Below are 16,694 nucleotides of genomic sequence, written 5' to 3'. Positions count from 1 at the left end.
ACAGTTTTTGCAATCTCCTATGCCTGATAAAGGGTGCTTGTGCCCGAAAGCTTGCAAATAAAGGTGGGGTTTTTTGCACATATCTAGTGGGTGTAATAAAAGATATCACCTCTGCCACGAGTTTTGAACCCATTAGACAGAATCCCAGTGATGAAATTCTCGTCCTCCTCCTTATTTAATCCAGAAGACCATAATCACCTACAGACTCAAATTATTCCAATTAGAAGCCAGCACAACTCCATCCATCCCCACACACCCAGCTCAGCAGCAGCATCCAAGGCTTGGGGAGGCCAGACATTTTAATGTTCATGAGTAGTTCGTGCCGTTCTTGAATTCAGTTGTTATTCAAAACCATTTGCGAAGTCTATCTTGCATTCCCGCTTCAAGAATAGCTCATAAACAGTCACTTGTGAATGTGTGGTATCTGGACACCAACATCCACACTGTGTCACTTATTTGCAGCGGTTCCATCGCACTGGTTCTGAATCCTGATTGGGGGATTTCTGTAAATGCCCAACACAATGTGACTTCCAGATTTCTAATACTACCGCTGAGAATATACAATTCCAAATGGCTTCCAGCAAACAGCCAGGCTTAACATTTGCCTTTTGCAAGTACTCAAGCATGTAAAACTTGATGGCTCAAATGTTTGCAGAAAGCAAACAAGGTCAAATTGAAATGTGCTTTCAAATTCTAATGAATATTAGAAGAAAATGTTTTTCTGCTATTTACTCAGACCCGTTATGTGCTCAAATGATCAGTTACTGTGTATGTGTAGGGGGTGGAACATTTCTATGTCCTTCTGGGTGTTAGGAAAGCATGTGAATTTTACTCTGAATCAGGATAAAGACACGCAGATCAATAAACTCATACAACTCACAAGTCCACTTATGACTGGCCATTGCATAAGAGCAAGGGGCTGTAAAGGAGCAGCCCAACACTGCAAGCCTTTTCAGGAAGCTGGCAAACTGGCTATCTTGAGCTCCCTCCTTGATCTAGCCAGCGGCAGATGACAGCCCATGCTGAAGACAAGCAGCAGCTCTACCAACACCTCCCATAACCCCAGCGTAGGTAAGATCCTTGAAGCTAGGCTAGCACCCTGGATAACTCCTGGCAGTTCCTTTATCTGTTGCTCAAGGAGCATGCCCGATCCTCTTGCAACTGCCACACAACTGAAATTCAGCTGAATAACTGATCAGCTCCTAATGCACTCTTCAAAGATACAAACCACGTCCAGCACAGGAGAGAAATCCATGCAAGGTAGTCTGTTATCAAATATCAAAGACTGGGTTAGGGGAAAAAATAATAATAAAAAAAATAAAAATCAGCAAAAGCCCTTTGCTCTGCTCTGGCCTCTGTTTCATTAAGAGCCAGCTGCCAGTGCTGCTATCAGAGCACTACATACACACAACCCACACACCTCCACTGTTTGAATCTGTAGCAACCCCTGTTCACGTCCCTGGGATCTTCCTCACACAAACTGTTTCCCTGAAGTCCTAGGGACTGGTCTGGAAAGCAATCACTCGCTCCTGTAGGGGATGTACACCCTCCAGTTCTGGATTTATCGCCTAAAAACTGGAATATAAGTTCCTCTTGGATCAACTCCAAAGTTCTTGGAGCAGCGAACAGCTTTCTCTCTCTTCCTAACCCGGTGGACCGCCAGAAGGGGCAACCCTAGGGGACCTGCCACTAGTTTGAGGTCAGCACATATTCACTAAAGCAAAACGATGGAAAGAGAGAGCTGTGTGGGAGAATTGAAGCGACGGAGAGGATCTGTTAGTCAGAATGGAGGTATGCTAATAAATGCTGCGCACATCCCTCCCACAGTCTGCTTCTCAACCCAATTCAACCAGTCAGTGGCACCACTGCAAACTGAGTGCCAAATGCTACCAACCCTGGCTGACACAGCTCTCAATATTTTGCTGACAACAGTGAACCAAGTTCAGCTGATCTTCTCTTCCTGCTGGCCCAGTCCATCCAGTACAGAACTACCTACTCCCCTCTGAATCCCCCAGCCTGACCCCTTTTAGTCAAAAACAACCTCCTATCTCCACACCCTGCTCATCACAGCCTCACCCCAGCAGCCCCTTCCCATCATAGCTCAAAAATGCCAAAGGCTCAGAGCCCCATATTCCCTACTCAGCTCAAAACCTCCCCACAGCTCTGAGCCCCTTCCCTTAAATCTCAGTCACCCCACCAAAGACTTGCCCCCAAGAGTCTCAGAAACACCCATTTTTGGACCCAAGTCAAAACCCCTCCCAGAGCTGCCTGCCTCACCAGGCTGAAACAGTGAAAAAGGAACTACATTATCAGGAGCAGCTAACAGCAGAATTGCAAAAGAAAGGACACCCTGATTACTGGAATATCAAGAGGATTAAAAAAGGAGCAAGGGTCATTAAGGAATGAAGAGTTTAGAAAGAATCAAGTAGATTACTATGGGCGCAGACAGAAGTAACAATTTTTGCCAGATTTGGCCACAGAAATCAGTCTACAGCCATGACCAAGCACAAAGGCATGGCTGCAGCCTGCTTCAAAAATGGCTGAAAATTGGGTGAAAATCTGAACCTTCATTGTATGAGGGTTCAGACAAAGACATTTCAAAACAGCATCATCTGCAACTTGTGTCTGTGCTGCAAATGTCCTGAAGTCAATCACTGCCTCACTGCTGCCTGAATAGAAATGTTGCTGCCACTGCCAGGTAGCCGACTTAAATTTTGGGTGAAGCAGGAATTAAAAAGGGGTGCAACTGCACCACTGCACCCCTCTCAGATCCATCCCTGACAGAGACAGACAGAGGTACATGAATGCAAACAGAAAGCTAATAATACTCTAAGTTAGTAGCTCCTTCAGGGCATCTTGACTTCCTTGTGTCCATCCAAGCTAGCTCCTCAGAGAAGGAACTGTCTTTATTTGCATGTAGAAAGCACATCGACCACACCAAATAAATATGAGACATGATAGCCAGGAACTACCGCTCTTCGTTTTTACCACTCCTTGTCCAAGCTCAGTTAGAACTGGCGTTCGTTCCCTGTCTGTAATAAGCCTGCACGCGAAGGCAATGAGAGGTACTCAACTTTGAGCAGGCTGTGTAGAAGTTGGGGAAATTTATTTTTCCCTTTAATTAAAGCTTTTCATTTCAATTAAGACCTTGGCCATAGAAAACACATGAACCCCGAAGCAGCTGAGGTCACGAGTGAAATGAATTTGGAGAGCACTCATGCTGCAGATCAACAATATGCTCATCAGGGAGTGCCGGGGGGAGGGGAAGTTGGAATAATATCCATCTGCGCTAGACCTGGCTTTAGCCAGCAGAGTTGGTCCCTCGCTGCACAATTTACAGAGATGAAGATCTGCATATGAATTCAGCACTCTTTCAGGAACAGCTGTATCAAGGCCATCTCTGCCGCGCCTTGAGTCTTGTTTATGTAGCATGGGAACAAAAATCCTCCTTTCAGTCTTTTCAGCATTTAATAACAATGTACAGTATGAGTCACCAGGGTCATCTGTAGCCTAGGAAGACCCTTGTTTACATTGTTCCTCTTCAATGCCACAGCATATAGGCCAGTCCTCTTATATATGAATACGTCTTTGCGCCAGCTGTTTTGCAGCGGCACAGGTGAAGTGGTCCCGACTCCATTTCTTCCTCATCCCACCCCCCTCCCCGTCACTCCAACCAAACATGGAACATTTTCAGAGACTGCATTCAAACACTATGCTCCATCACTCCTCCCTCGTTACATGTCCAGCTCAACACTCTGCCCTTCCTCCCACCCCTCCCTTCTCCAGCCCTCAAGGATGTGAGACTGGAAATGGAAACAATATAAATAGCATGGGCTCAACATACAATAGCCGTTTGACTGTGTTTTTAGATGGGGAATTGTTCAAGATGCCAGCTGTGTTGTTTCCTCCAGTTCTGGATGTATCGCCTAGAATCTGCAATACAAGTTCCCCTTGGATCAACTTCAAAGCCCTTGCAGCAGTGAACAGCTCTGTTTCTCTCCTCCTACCCTGGTGGGCAGCCAATAAAAGGGGGCACCTCTAAGAGCCTGCCACTAGGTCAAGGTCACACACTAGAAAAGAGGGATCTGCAGGAAGGAGAGAGTTGTGTGAGAGAACTGAAGTGACAGAGAGGACCCGTTGCTCAGAAAGGAGACGTGCCGACAAAGGTTGCATACAGCCCTCCCGCAATCTCTCTCAGCCCCTCTGTGAATCCTGGTCCAGGAGATGTAGGTTCTGCTCTTAGCACTGTCACTGGCTAGCTGGGTGACCCTGGAGAAGTCAGGTCACTGCCCTGTGCTTTGCTTTCCATACCTCTAAGATGGGAATTGTGACACCAACCTCCCTTGTAAAGCACTCGAAGAGCTAGATTATGAATCTGCATCGACTAAAGATGCCAGAGATTTCAAACCTGTAAAATCAAAGTTCCTCAGATACTCTAATACTTTTTTCAAGTCCTCCGCTGCAGGCCCACAGACCAATCCTAAGTGGTGCTAAATGCCAACTGTGATATGATGCACACCTAACTCCCCCCCAAATGCACAAGAATATAAGATGCTCAGCCCCTTCTAGGAGGGGTTCAGCACGTGGCAGGAACTGACCCTACTGAGCCTTTGATCTTTCACCCATGCCACAAGGTGAAAAGTGCTGGGGAGATACAGGGGAAAGAAAGATCAACAGCGATTACCAAAGAAGGCATAGCATCAGCCATCAGAGTCAAGGGGGCACAAGCGTTTGGTACATTCTATGCCAGGGCTGTCCAACTGGCGGCACACGAGCTGCATGCAGCCCACAAGGGGTTAAGTTGTAGCCCCCAGGCTTCTGCTCAGCAACAGTGAACAGCTCATATGTGTATCTTATATTTGCATAGTGTGCATCATACCACAGCTGCAACAGCAGCTAGAGTCTCCAGGCTCCCCCTCCCTCCTCCTCCAGGAGGTGGGACCGCACATTTGGGGAAACTGAGGGTGAGCCTTGGGCCGTACAGGCACATAGTGCAGTGGGGAGCTGCGTGGCATGTGGCACAGTTTGCCCTGGTGCAGTCCACAGGGCATTCGGCCCCCCACACACTTAGAAGCTGGACAGCCCTTCTCTAAGCCCTGTTTTCAGCCACTTTATGAAACTCTCACCCTTAAGACTCATGATTCCCTTGATTTGCTCCCTACCCAGAGGTGAATTCTGAGCGGAGATACTGTGCAAAAATGGCTCAGCTGTTAGGAAGCATCAGGAGACAGGGGAAAACAGGACTCTCTCATTCGAAAAACCTTGTCAAGCTGTAGCTGCGGAAGTGGTGAGAAGGGGCTGCAGACTGGAACGTGGCAGGAGAGAAGTTCCCCTCGACAAAGTGAATCGGTACATGAAAACTGGCTTGGGTCTGGCAAGCTATGGAGCCTACTCCATCGTGTTAGGCACTGTACATGCACATAGTAACAGACTGTGCTGGACCTACCTTGTCTAAACAGACAAGGGCTGGGAAAGGAGACCAAAAGGGGCATGGCTTGCCCAAGGTCACACAGCTCAGCAGCAGAAATAGAGCACAGATCCTAGACTAGTTTTCTAACCACTTACCTACAAGGCTTTAGGGGAAGAGCAAAGAGAAAGGAGGCTGGGCTGTGCTGAGCCTGCACACAAGGCTCACATCACTGTACAGTGACAACCGTTTGCAGGGTAAGGAGCAGGACTCGGGAGGAACCCTCGACTCTGTCTAGATGAAGCTTTGCCTTTGTGACAAGACCTGTGCAGCCTCTTCCACCAGGCCTAAGCCTGCTGATGAGATCTTGCGTGAGATTTAGGTGTCTAGGCCCTGGACTGCCCTTCAGCATGGGGGTGAATCTGACTAAGTGCCCAGGGCAGGATGTTGGCAGATTCCATATACAGAATAATTGCCTAGACATGGACAGACCTGATCCTAGGCATATTATATAAATTTATGGAGGGCAGGTCCATTAGGGTGCATTAAACACAACAGTTGGTCAGGAATATAATAACCTCAGACTCAGGATATCCCTACACCTACAACTGCGGTTGGTTATGACAGGGATGGATCACTCTACACAGACTACTCTTCCTCTAAAGCATCAGCTACTTGTTGGAGACAGGCTACTCTGCTGGATGGATCTCTGGTCTGACCTAGTCTGGCAGTTCGTACGCTCCTGTGCTTCTCATCTGAGTTCTTCAGGGAACTTCCTGGGAACTCCCACAAATGCTGAGTTAAAATTTATCACACTGGCATATTACAGCCCTCTCTATATGCTAAGTGTGATTACATTTGGTTCAGCTAACACAAGAGAGAAAAACAGCATTTTCTGAGAGCGACTGCAAAGTGTGGGAGAAGCCACACATTCTTGCTCATCCTGTTATGTCTGTCTTTCACCTTCACACTCTGCAACAACTATCACTACAACCACCCAGTGGTATGCTGAATGTTTAAATTAATGTTTAAATGAATGAGCATTTAAACCAAGAAATATATATACACACACACACGTGTATATACAAGTAACTGCATGAAAAGTGCAAATGAGCCTTTCATCCCCTTCTAGCATGGCTGGCCTTTGGCATGTCAGAAGAGTAGTTACCAATTGTTATGGAAGGTAAACAGACTTGTTTGCTGTGAACATTATTTTCTTATACCAGCAATAATAACAAGGGCTTCAGGTATACAAGAGGCTAAAGCAAAGCAGAAGCAGTTCAGGCTGTAAGTTACAGTAAGCACTGTGTACATATTGTTATTATAAAATTTATCAATGTAAACCCTTGTATTTGATAAGGAAATCTGGAAAGCAATATTCTTTCTGCATGCGACTCAAAAGGCAATGTGATATTTACATGACCTTCCATGTTCAGATACAAGTACGCACGCAGGTATGCCCCAGACCTTCCATGTTCAAATGGAAGTACACACGCAGGTATGTGCCAACCATGGGCAGGACAAACCAAGGTCCAGGGGAACATTTATCTTTCTCTTCTGCAGGTGCTTCAAAAGTTGTCCTGCAAAGGTGCTGTGCATTTAAAACTGGGGTTTTCAGACGAGTCTGTCCACAGAGCGACACCAGCTCCCTGACTGCACGAAGGCTTCTGCCACCACCTGGCAGGTGATGGAAGGACCGGGTAGGGCAGCTGCTGAACCTTCCCACGAGGCACCTGGAGGGCATACCCAAACCCAGGCACTGTTTTGGGTGCGTGGCTATCTGCTGCCACAACTCCTGGAGATGGAAGCAGCCTAGTGCAGAGGTAAGGTGCCCATCTCCCAGGTCAGGGAAATCTGGGCTGCCGTTTCCCTCAAGATGGCTTGAAAATCTCATTTCTGCCCTGGAAAGCTGAGCTGCATGCCCATCCTCCCACCACTCTCCAGTGGGACCTTGGTTATGTCACTTGATCTCTTTGTGTCTAACTTCGCTACCTGTAAAATGGGGATGAAGATATTCTTTTTGTCCGCCTGGCCTATCTGTATTGCTGCCTCTCCTCACCCATCCCTACAGCACAACAGGGCTCTGATTTCAACTGGAGCCCTATGTGTCACTGGAACAGAAAATGTATGGACCTATCCAGTAGAACAGATACAAAGACTCTGTGTGTGTGTGGGGGGGGGTACCTTGGGCTATGGGTGTGTATGGGAGGGTCGAAGTCTCCCAGATGTTTAAAGGAGCTAGTGTTCTGCATCTTTAAGCAGGTTATTGAAAGCTTTGCGCTCAGATAAGTTCTAAGATTTAAATAAGCTCCATAAAGAAGTGTTTTCTTTCTATGGCTACACCAGGAGACACTCTTTTTAAACATCAAATCAGAAGCAAATCAATTGCTGTGCTATACCTCAGAAATTCTCCATCCAAAATTTTCCTTTAAATCTAAAATCTCTCCCAGGATATTACTTTACTATCGAAGTAATTTCCTCAGTAGAGTAGAAATAATAACGTTCTTCTTCGACAGGTTCAGTTAAGAGGGGATATGATTAAAGTTGTCAAGATCCTAACAGGGACAGCACAGAGTGGGGAGACATAAAGAAGTGCTTTCAACTAATTTAAAAGCCCCACGACTCTGGAACCCAGACAAAGGAAACAGCAGGTGAAAAGAGAACGTAGGTAAAACTTCTTCACACGGAGCTTGGTGAATTGTGACTTGCCCATATTCAAAGAAGGAGCAATTTTGATGCTGTTTTCAAAAAAGAACCAGACAGGTACTGAACAGAAAGGAATGCTGCAGATTAAGCAGCTTTCTACAGTCCAAGAGCCCCCACTTCTTGTGATACCAGCTTGTATCACAGAGCTGCTGCTGCACTGCTAAACATCATCTGTTTGGAGTATAACAGTAGTGCCTAGAGGTACCAGCAGAGATCAGAAAACCATTGCATTGTGCACACATAGCAGGAGGCACCCCCTGCCCGGAGATGCTCATAATCCAGGGGTGGCCAACCTGCAGCATGGGCTGACACCCAGCATGGGCAGTCTGTGTGGCATGCAACAAATCAGGAGGAAGCAGGGAGCAGAAAGCAAAGCAGCAAATCGGGAAGGGGATCAGACCAGCACCTGGGGAGGGTGTGGGGCTAATTTGTGTCATGCCCACCAAAGAGGTTGGCCCCACTGTGAGTGCTGAAGAAAAGAGGGACCACCCTTCCAGTAACCCAGGCAAGGAAGGGAGTTCCCCACAGCCATGCAGGAGAACTAATGGAGGCAGAACAGAGGTCTCCTGATCAGCTTGGCCTACTTATTGCCCTACCACCATCTACTAGACTGTGCCACGTGTGCTATCCCAGCCCTAAGCAAGGCAGCACACCGCTGTGACAGGGAAGTCAATGAGCTGTATGTGGGAGGCTAGAACATCACTTCCCAAAGCCCAACGTGGAGGCTGTCAGTGGTGTCCAAGCCTCACGCTGTCCCTCTGAGCATGGTAGGTTTTCACCCCCATAACTACAACAGGTGAGCCATCAATGGGAGTCTGCTTCATGGTGAAACCTGGAAGGGAAGAGTGCCTGTGCCTTGACACAGGCATCCTAAGCAAGATGTGGTTGCAGACTGGCTGCACCTTCCCCCTTCCCTGGGTCAATCGGTTTCCCTTTCTGCTTCGTTTCTCATCTCCCCCTATGAGTTTTCTTGTAGAAACAGTCCTCTGTCACGGCCAAGTTTATCATTCTGATTCTGGCCTCTTCCTGGATGGGGCTGCAAGCTTGAGCCCAGCCGGAGTCTGGCTCTGTGTAACTGCACTGCTCCAGAGTGGAGAATTATCTGGGCCAGCCCTTTTGCTGGTGCACCTTGCTACTCCCTTTGAGATGCAAGGGTTGATACTGTAAAAAGGAACGGGGGGAAGGAAAGGGAGCATGCTCCCTGGCACTGCTCACTCTCTCCTTGCCCAGATCAGCAGGAGGGGGACTAGCAGCCTGGCAGCACAGCCTCTAGCGTCTAAAGGGAATCAGTCCCCCTGTACATGCACACAGCAGGATTCACGATCTTCCGGCATGAATCTGCCAACCGAACATGTGCTCCCACAGTTGGCTTAGGGCAAGATTATATGAAGCCCTTTGGTGACAGAAGGACTCGCTATCCTGCAACACAGGGTCAGATGTAAACACACACTGCTGATCATAATCACTCCCCTCCTCAGAAGGGAAAAGTCCCCACCCATGAATGCGTGTTCATCAACACACAGGCAGCTCTGCCCTAATCCAAGTGGCTTCTGCTCGCTCTAAAAAAGAACCATGTGCAAGCTTAATCAGCGGCAGACAAGCGAGTCTGACAGCTCCCCCCCTTGCTATGCTGCAGCATTATTTCTTCTGGTTATAGACAAATGGCCCAGATGCCAAAAAAGGATCCCCCGTCAGCTCCCCCCTGCCACCTCCAGAGATTTTGAGAAAGGGGGTGGAGGTAAAAAAGCAGGAGTCTTGCCCGGCCCCAATTCATCCCTAGAACAAAGCCATCCTGTGCACCGCATGAGACAGGGGTCCTGTGAAAAAACTAGTATTACAGTCTTCACTGACATGTCCTGTAAAGCGCTCACACCAAGGGGGCTGCACGGGAAACCTTAATCTGGGCACTGCCTATCTGTTCAGTTCTTGCTTTGGCAACCTTAACAATGATCTTTCAAACTAGCTCTTCACCCTTGCATACTGCACATTTTACATGCAAGTTAGCAACAAATGAGACTGCCGTACTGTGCAATTTCATGTGCATTTGAGCAATTTGTGGGGTGCTTTGTGTGTTCATCTATAAGCAGAAAGATGTATAGGTACATAGCTAAGTATATGCATTTATTTGGGTGCATGCAGATATACATGCATATATCTCACACACAGATGCATTCTGTATCCAAGAGACTAAGGCCCAGATGAGCTGAAGCCAGAAGTCAGATGTTCATATACCACTGGGGATGTAGGTCTAAGTGCTATAATTGTAAGGAGGAAGTGATGTATGCTCCCTATACGGCAGAGGGTGAATCCCTGCTTCAAGTGACAAACTTAACCCAAATCTAACTACAGAGCCAAGACCATAAAAGCATCTACAGACAAATGTCTGCACAGACAATGCCACAGGTGTCTTCAGGCAGGGGAAGTATTCAAACCATTTTACAGACTGACTTATCCAGCACTAGGGACGTCACTGATTTACACACACCCGCAGAGCAGAATTCCTGGCAGAGGCCTATGTCGGGCAGGCCTCACTCATTTTGGTCAGCGCTAATTAATCCTTGACTTCAGTGGGATGGCTTGCCTCAGCTGGTAGCAACCAACTACAGGAAGGGTCACGGCTCAGAGTAATTGATGTATTATAAAGGGAGAAGGACATTTTTAGTTGAGCGGGAGGCTGAAGAAAGGCCAAAGATGTTAAAATAAATGTTCTCAACAAAATAACTAGTGATGAGGGAACTACAAAGCTGTTACCAGCCTGAATCTGAGTGCCCTCTGCAGCCCCCTCACTTGGGCATCAGCCACATGCACCTAAAATGAGCATCCATAAACCAGTTTGCAGGCATTGTGCACAAACCCTATACTGGGTCTGAGCCTGTAGACTCCAGATCATCCCATCCTAATGCCCCAACACATGCTGGAGATGGAAACCACACACCAGCTTCTGAGCACTGACTCAGCCCTACAGTCAAATCCTCCCCTCACATAACGAAGGTAAGGAAATACCCCCGGTTTCAATTACGAGATTTCCTCCTAGGCTCTCTGCTGGACGCGAGTCATTGCCCTGTGCCACCTTCCTGGCACAGGCAGCGAGTTCATATCTCCTGCCTCATCCAGAAGGTAGCCCCAAGCTTCCCTCATCTCTCATGGCAGCAAGCTGGTAAGGAGGACCTGCCAATGAATGCCCTCAAACCTCTCAAGAGATCTGCAGAAAAAACAAGTGTGCCCAAAGGATTTGGCTCCAGACAGCCTTATCTGTCTGATCTTAAGGGAAGGAAGGAAAGAAAGTGGCTACTTTGCACCGTAAGAGCCTTAACCACACGCATCATGGGCAAGACCCTGGTATACTGCATTCATCAAGCCTGAGTTGATGACAGAGGGATAGGATTGGGGCTTTCAAAACACACCTCCCCCTCTCCGGGACCCCAATGTCTTGCCTATGGTTAGACACTGCACTGGGAAGCAATGAGCTCTACTCTTTATTACCTGGCTGAGTCGTAACGATCCCAATGAGTTTGATTGCTTTAATCTATTTTAGCAGAAAACATGGGTACTGTCGGTACACTGACTCATGTTTCTTCCACCTTAAATTCATTTGTCAGTACACATTAGGTGTACACGTCCTTATCAACCTTCTTTTCAAATTCTGTAGCGCACACATACTTGTCATTGAAGCTTACACTGGTGTATTTGGACTCTGTTTTCCCATGACAGAGAAGTCTGAAGACAAATCGTACTAAAGGTTAGTGAAAATGGCAGCTCCTTGCCATTTAAAATACAGAGTCAATAGATCCTGTAAAGATGAATCTCAGCTTAAGCAATACCATGTTGCAAGATGTGAATAAATGGGGAAGACACATGCCTACAACCTGTGGCCTATGGTCACAGGTTTTGCAGAGTGTAATGGCAATCAGTAGCCAGCAAATCATGGTACAAACATATTCTCTCCCCTATAAAGCATGGTGTGGGAAACTTCCCAGTGGATCACTACCTGTGAAGTACGTACAATAGAAAAGGATGATTCTGTAGTCAAGCACAAGAGGTGCACCTGTTCCCAGGAAGGTGTAATAAAAATAATGCCATGCAGTTGTGTAACACAACATAATGTCACACATGCTGTGACCTGAACCAGAAATGCAAAAGCTGCCATTAACCTAATCGACCAACTCGAATCACAGTTGTTGCCCAAGGGGACTATTCCAAGCGCCAAGGCACCCATTAACAACACTGAAGGAACGGGCTCTGGAGGCAGCCCTCTACCAACCGAGACACAGAACCCATAAAAATTAAGCAGACAGTTTCCAGGGGAGTTGGGTCTATCCCTCCAGTCTTCCTTTTCAAATCCAGCTCTCCCAAACCAGAAGAAAGGTGGCAGACAGTTGGCCAGCTGCACTTTGTCACCTTAGTGAATGCAAACAACGCTAAAGAAAGGCTGCAGGAATGAAAACTAATTCATCCCAGTTAAAAAAGATCTCCCGGATTAAATGAATCTGGATTTGGAAGACAAGGGAAACTGCAAGAGAGTAGGTTAGCAGAAATGCACAACAGCGTGCCTCACTTGCGTATCCTTCATGACAATAGTTTCTCCATGACATGCAACAGACTCTCTTCTGCAGAAATCAGAGTCCTGCCACTGCTATGGCAAAAGCATCCCCACTCACTCGCTGTTGGCTTTTTTGTATTTTTAACAGTAACATTCAAAGCAATATCACAATCCTTTTACAGCCACTTCTCAAGTACCTGTGCAGTCATTCCACAGCAGACCCCCAGCCTACAGCACATGGCCCAGCAATTATCATTTCTGCTTTGCCCTCCCCTTTGGATTGCTTTCTCTGTGGTTACTGAGGAATTAGGTTGGTAAGCAGAGCTGTTTGCCCAGGGGTTATCTGCTACACTCCTGAGAACTTCCAGAGTAAAAGCAAAGGGCAGTCAGAGAGGCAGAGGAAAACGGGGGCCAGCAAATAACCACCATAGGCCACAGGCACAAACACTTCACTGAGAAGCTCATGTTTTGAGGTCTTATTGATTCACTTTTCTGATCATTACATACTCATAACAAATCAAATAACCAAGCCACAAGGCCTGGGTCAGTTTTACCTGTGGTTAGATGCTCGTATGCAGAATGCAAAGGGGAAAGAATCATACCGAGGAATATGAGAGTAAGTGACTGATTGCAGTGCCTGGAGAGAGGGTTGCTTTAATATTCTGCTGAATAAGATGTATTTTTTTTAACCCTTGGCAGTCAGGTTTCCTGGGGAAGGCTGTGCAACTGCTGACTTCCCTGAGGTTTCCTGGTGGCATTCATTACCTCATTTTGCTGCGATTCAAAACACAATTTTAAAAACTAAGCCTGCAGGTATGTGCATTAGAAAAGCACAAACTATCCCTTGTTACGGGATATTTTACACAAAGAAGAAATAAGAGGAACTTGCAAGCAAGATAAAGTCACAAGCTGGGAGGGGAAATATTTCACTGCACTATTGAATCAAATGCAGAATGCCTCTCTTTCACTCATTTCCTCTCCCTTTTCTATCTTGGTTTCCTAAACAAGCACTCCAGAGCTATTTTAACAGAATCATTTTCACAAGCAAGAAAATGTGTTTTCCCCCTAGGGTTGAAGCCAAAAATAACGTCCTCCTGGTATAATAAATAAGGCACATTTCACAGCAAGAAGTGCCATGTTCTGGACACACCTTTTCTCACTGAAGCACATACAGAATGCAAAGAAGCAATACAGACAGGGCAAGCCCGCCAACAAACAGTTTGGGAGCTATAAAAATTCCCATCAACCTGCTTTCCCTCTCCCTTTCCCCCGATAGGCAGAATTTGGGGACCATCCTCTTTAATGCTGCTATCTCGGGATCAGTTTTGTTAATGTCTAGAAGACTAACAGAGGGTTTCCTTTATTTATTTATTTTAAACCAGCATATTTCAGCGACTGCCTGGTTTCCAGCCGGAAGATCTGAGCAGTTCCCAGCCAGCTCCCCCTCTGCTTTCGGAAGACAACATATGCCTCACTAGCATCTAGCAAATTTTAATAAAGAACCCCTGCAAAGACCACCAGCTGTGGGAACAGTGGAACAACAACAACAGAAAGAAAAAAAAATCACCTTTGAAAAAAAAGAAAAGAAAAGAAATAAAAGGATCTCTCTGCACTAATCTCGTCTCATCCCTGAGCCACCATCTGGATAAAGCAGAGACTGAAAGGAAGATTCCTGCAGTTCTCACCAAAAGGAAGAGGGATTTTGACTATTATGACATCACCTAAATAAAACATTACTATAAGCAAGAATGACAGCATTTTTTAAGCGGGGGGAGAGAATGGGTTACATTTACATTTTTTTAAAGTTTCTTTACCCTGTTGCATACACAAGGCAGATAAACAGGTTTGGATTTGGTTTCGTATTCAAGAAGCAAAGAATTTGATTTCTCATTTATCACCCAAGCAAACATAACTGCAAATTTTCCTGGCAGCTCAAAATGTGCCTATTTTAAAATCAGAATAGACAAGAACACCGAGGCGACCGTCCCATTTCCAATTCCCAGTTCTTTTGCAAACGAACAAACCCATGAGGCTGCACTTGATTCTAAAAAAAGGGACTGTGCCCAGAAAGTTACGGAGGAAGCTCCTTTCTCCCATGTCATTTTTGCCCCGTGAAGTGAATGATCTCTTGGGGTGCGAGTGGAAAGTTTCTTTCCTTGCACTGAATTCTCCTGAATCTCCCTGCTTTGCAAAATAAACTCAGACCCCTCTCAACGGTAGGAAACAGACAGCCAGGATTTGATTTAAACCCTGTTTCATTCATTGGAAAAAGTGGAGGCTGATTTTTTTACTTCCTTCAGACAGAGTGGGGAGGAGGAGCAAAGCAGAAGATACAGGGACTAAGCTCTGCGTGATATAGCTGATACTGTGAATGGCAAAGCTATGGTATACAGTGCCATACAGGTACATATGTGGCTATGGCATAGAAGGTTATGGGGGCTACACAATGGAGCCACTATGCAGGGATTAGATGCTAGGTCCACAAAATCATAGAAAATGGGGGCTGGAAGGGACCTCAGGTCACATCTAGTCCAACCCCTGCTCACAGCAGGACCAGCCCCAACTAGATCATCCCAGCCAGGGCTTTGTCAAGCCCGGTCTTAAAAACCTCCAAGGATGGAGCGTCCACCACCTCTCTGGGTAACCTGTTCCAGTGTTTTACTACTCTCCTAGTAAGAAAATTCTTCCTAATACCTAACCTCAACCTCCCTTGCTGCAACTTGAGACCGCTGCTCCTTGTTCTGTCATCTGCCACCACGGAGCACAGTCCAGCTCCATCCTCTCTGGCACCCCCCTGCAGGGAGTTGAAGGCTGAAGACAGCGGAGATGGGGACAGCTAAGGCTCAATCCAATGCCCACGCACGCGGGTCCTGCCTTGGGCTCCCCAACACAGAGAGCCAGCCACACAAAGAGTCTTTGTCTGGATCCGGTGTTCCAAACAAGCAGCCGTGACAAATAAAAAAAAAAAAAGACACCTGGGAGGCTGCTGGGAATCCGCCAGGGATGGCATTGCTCCCCGGATCCTGGGACAGCTTGTGTGCCAGGCATGCCCCCCTCCCTGCCCGACCCCGGCTCCTGGGCTGGGGCTTCCCGCGGGTGCCAAGGTGCGGACACCGTGCCCCGCGCTGGAGGGGGGAGCCGGGGGCGCCCGGGCGGGCAGGCCGGGCACCCTCAAGGGCTGGGGGTGTCATTGCAGCGGCGAGTCCCAAGGCAAGGCAGCGTGCGAGCCTGCTCCCCCGAGCTGCCCGCGCGTGGCTGGGGACGGTGGCACCGCAATGCAGCGCAGCATCCTCCCGGGGCCGGCCGGGGGCGGGCATGCACTTGCAGAAAGTTTGGGGGTTGCCTCCGGTTACCTTCTACCGCCGCGATGGCAGAGGCCAAGCAGAGGAGCACCACACAATCCAGAGCCATGGCAGGTCCGGGAGCCGCGAGGCTTTGGGCAGGGGCGCGTGGGGGGCTCCCCGGATCCTGCAGTAATCCACTCCGCACTGCCAGTGCGTGCGGGTGTGCGGGGGTGTGTGCGTGCGTGCATGCGGGTGTGAGTGTGTGTGTGTGTGTGTGTGTGTGTGTGTGTGTGTGTGCGCGCGCGGGCGGGCGAGGAGGGGTGCTCGTGTCACATTGCAAGCAGTAGTAAAGTGTGCGGCAGGCACCGAGGCTGCGGGAGGGGGAGGCAAAGGGTCCCCCCCCGGCTCTTGCCCACCTCCAGCCCCTCCTGTCCAATCAAGGAATCAAGCCCACAAAAATCCGCGGGCCAATCAGCGGCGAGCAGCAGCGCCTCCTCGCTACTTCCAGCCAAACTTTGGCAGGCGACAGGGGCGGGGCGGCAGGGGCGGGGCGGGGCGGGGGCGCGGCGGAGCCGCCAAGGCAGGCGGCGAGCGCCCCCTGGCGCCCACGGCGCGCCACCGCAGCCGCACGGACGGGCCTCGGCACGGAGCCTCGCGGCACCAGCGCAGCCGAGGGCGGAGAGCCCACCGCCTCACCTGTTCGCTGCCTTCCCCCCCCTCCTCCACACGGAGTTTTTCCCTCCAACTTCCCAAGGAG

General features: G+C 48.3%; 1 protein-coding gene across 13 annotated transcripts in view; it reads right to left on the bottom strand.

The window, feature by feature from the left end:
- The window catches only part of EPHB1 (EPH receptor B1), a 362,275-nt gene that overhangs the window by 320,726 nt on the left and 24,855 nt on the right, over positions 1–16,694 (bottom strand). For 4 of the 13 annotated variants that reach the window (XM_006263947.3, XM_019489833.2, XM_019489835.2 and 1 more), the window contains exon 1: positions 16,007–16,301. The exons of 3 other annotated variants lie outside the window; for them this stretch is intronic. In XM_006263947.3, coding sequence (XP_006264009.1) covers positions 16,007–16,064 — 58 coding nt within the window. In that variant the 5' untranslated portion in view covers positions 16,065–16,301. Of the gene's footprint in view, positions 1–16,006; positions 16,320–16,694 lie in introns of those variants that run through there. 6 more of the 13 variants (XM_059730785.1, XM_059730788.1, XM_059730779.1 and 3 more) reach the window with 4 other exon arrangements.

The sequence above is a fragment of the Alligator mississippiensis genome, chromosome 7 (genome assembly GCF_030867095.1).
Source record: "Alligator mississippiensis isolate rAllMis1 chromosome 7, rAllMis1, whole genome shotgun sequence".
NCBI lineage: Eukaryota > Metazoa > Chordata > Crocodylia > Alligatoridae > Alligator > Alligator mississippiensis.
The sequence above is the reverse complement of the archived record's forward strand: the minus strand, read 5'-3'. Positions and strand labels throughout refer to the sequence as shown.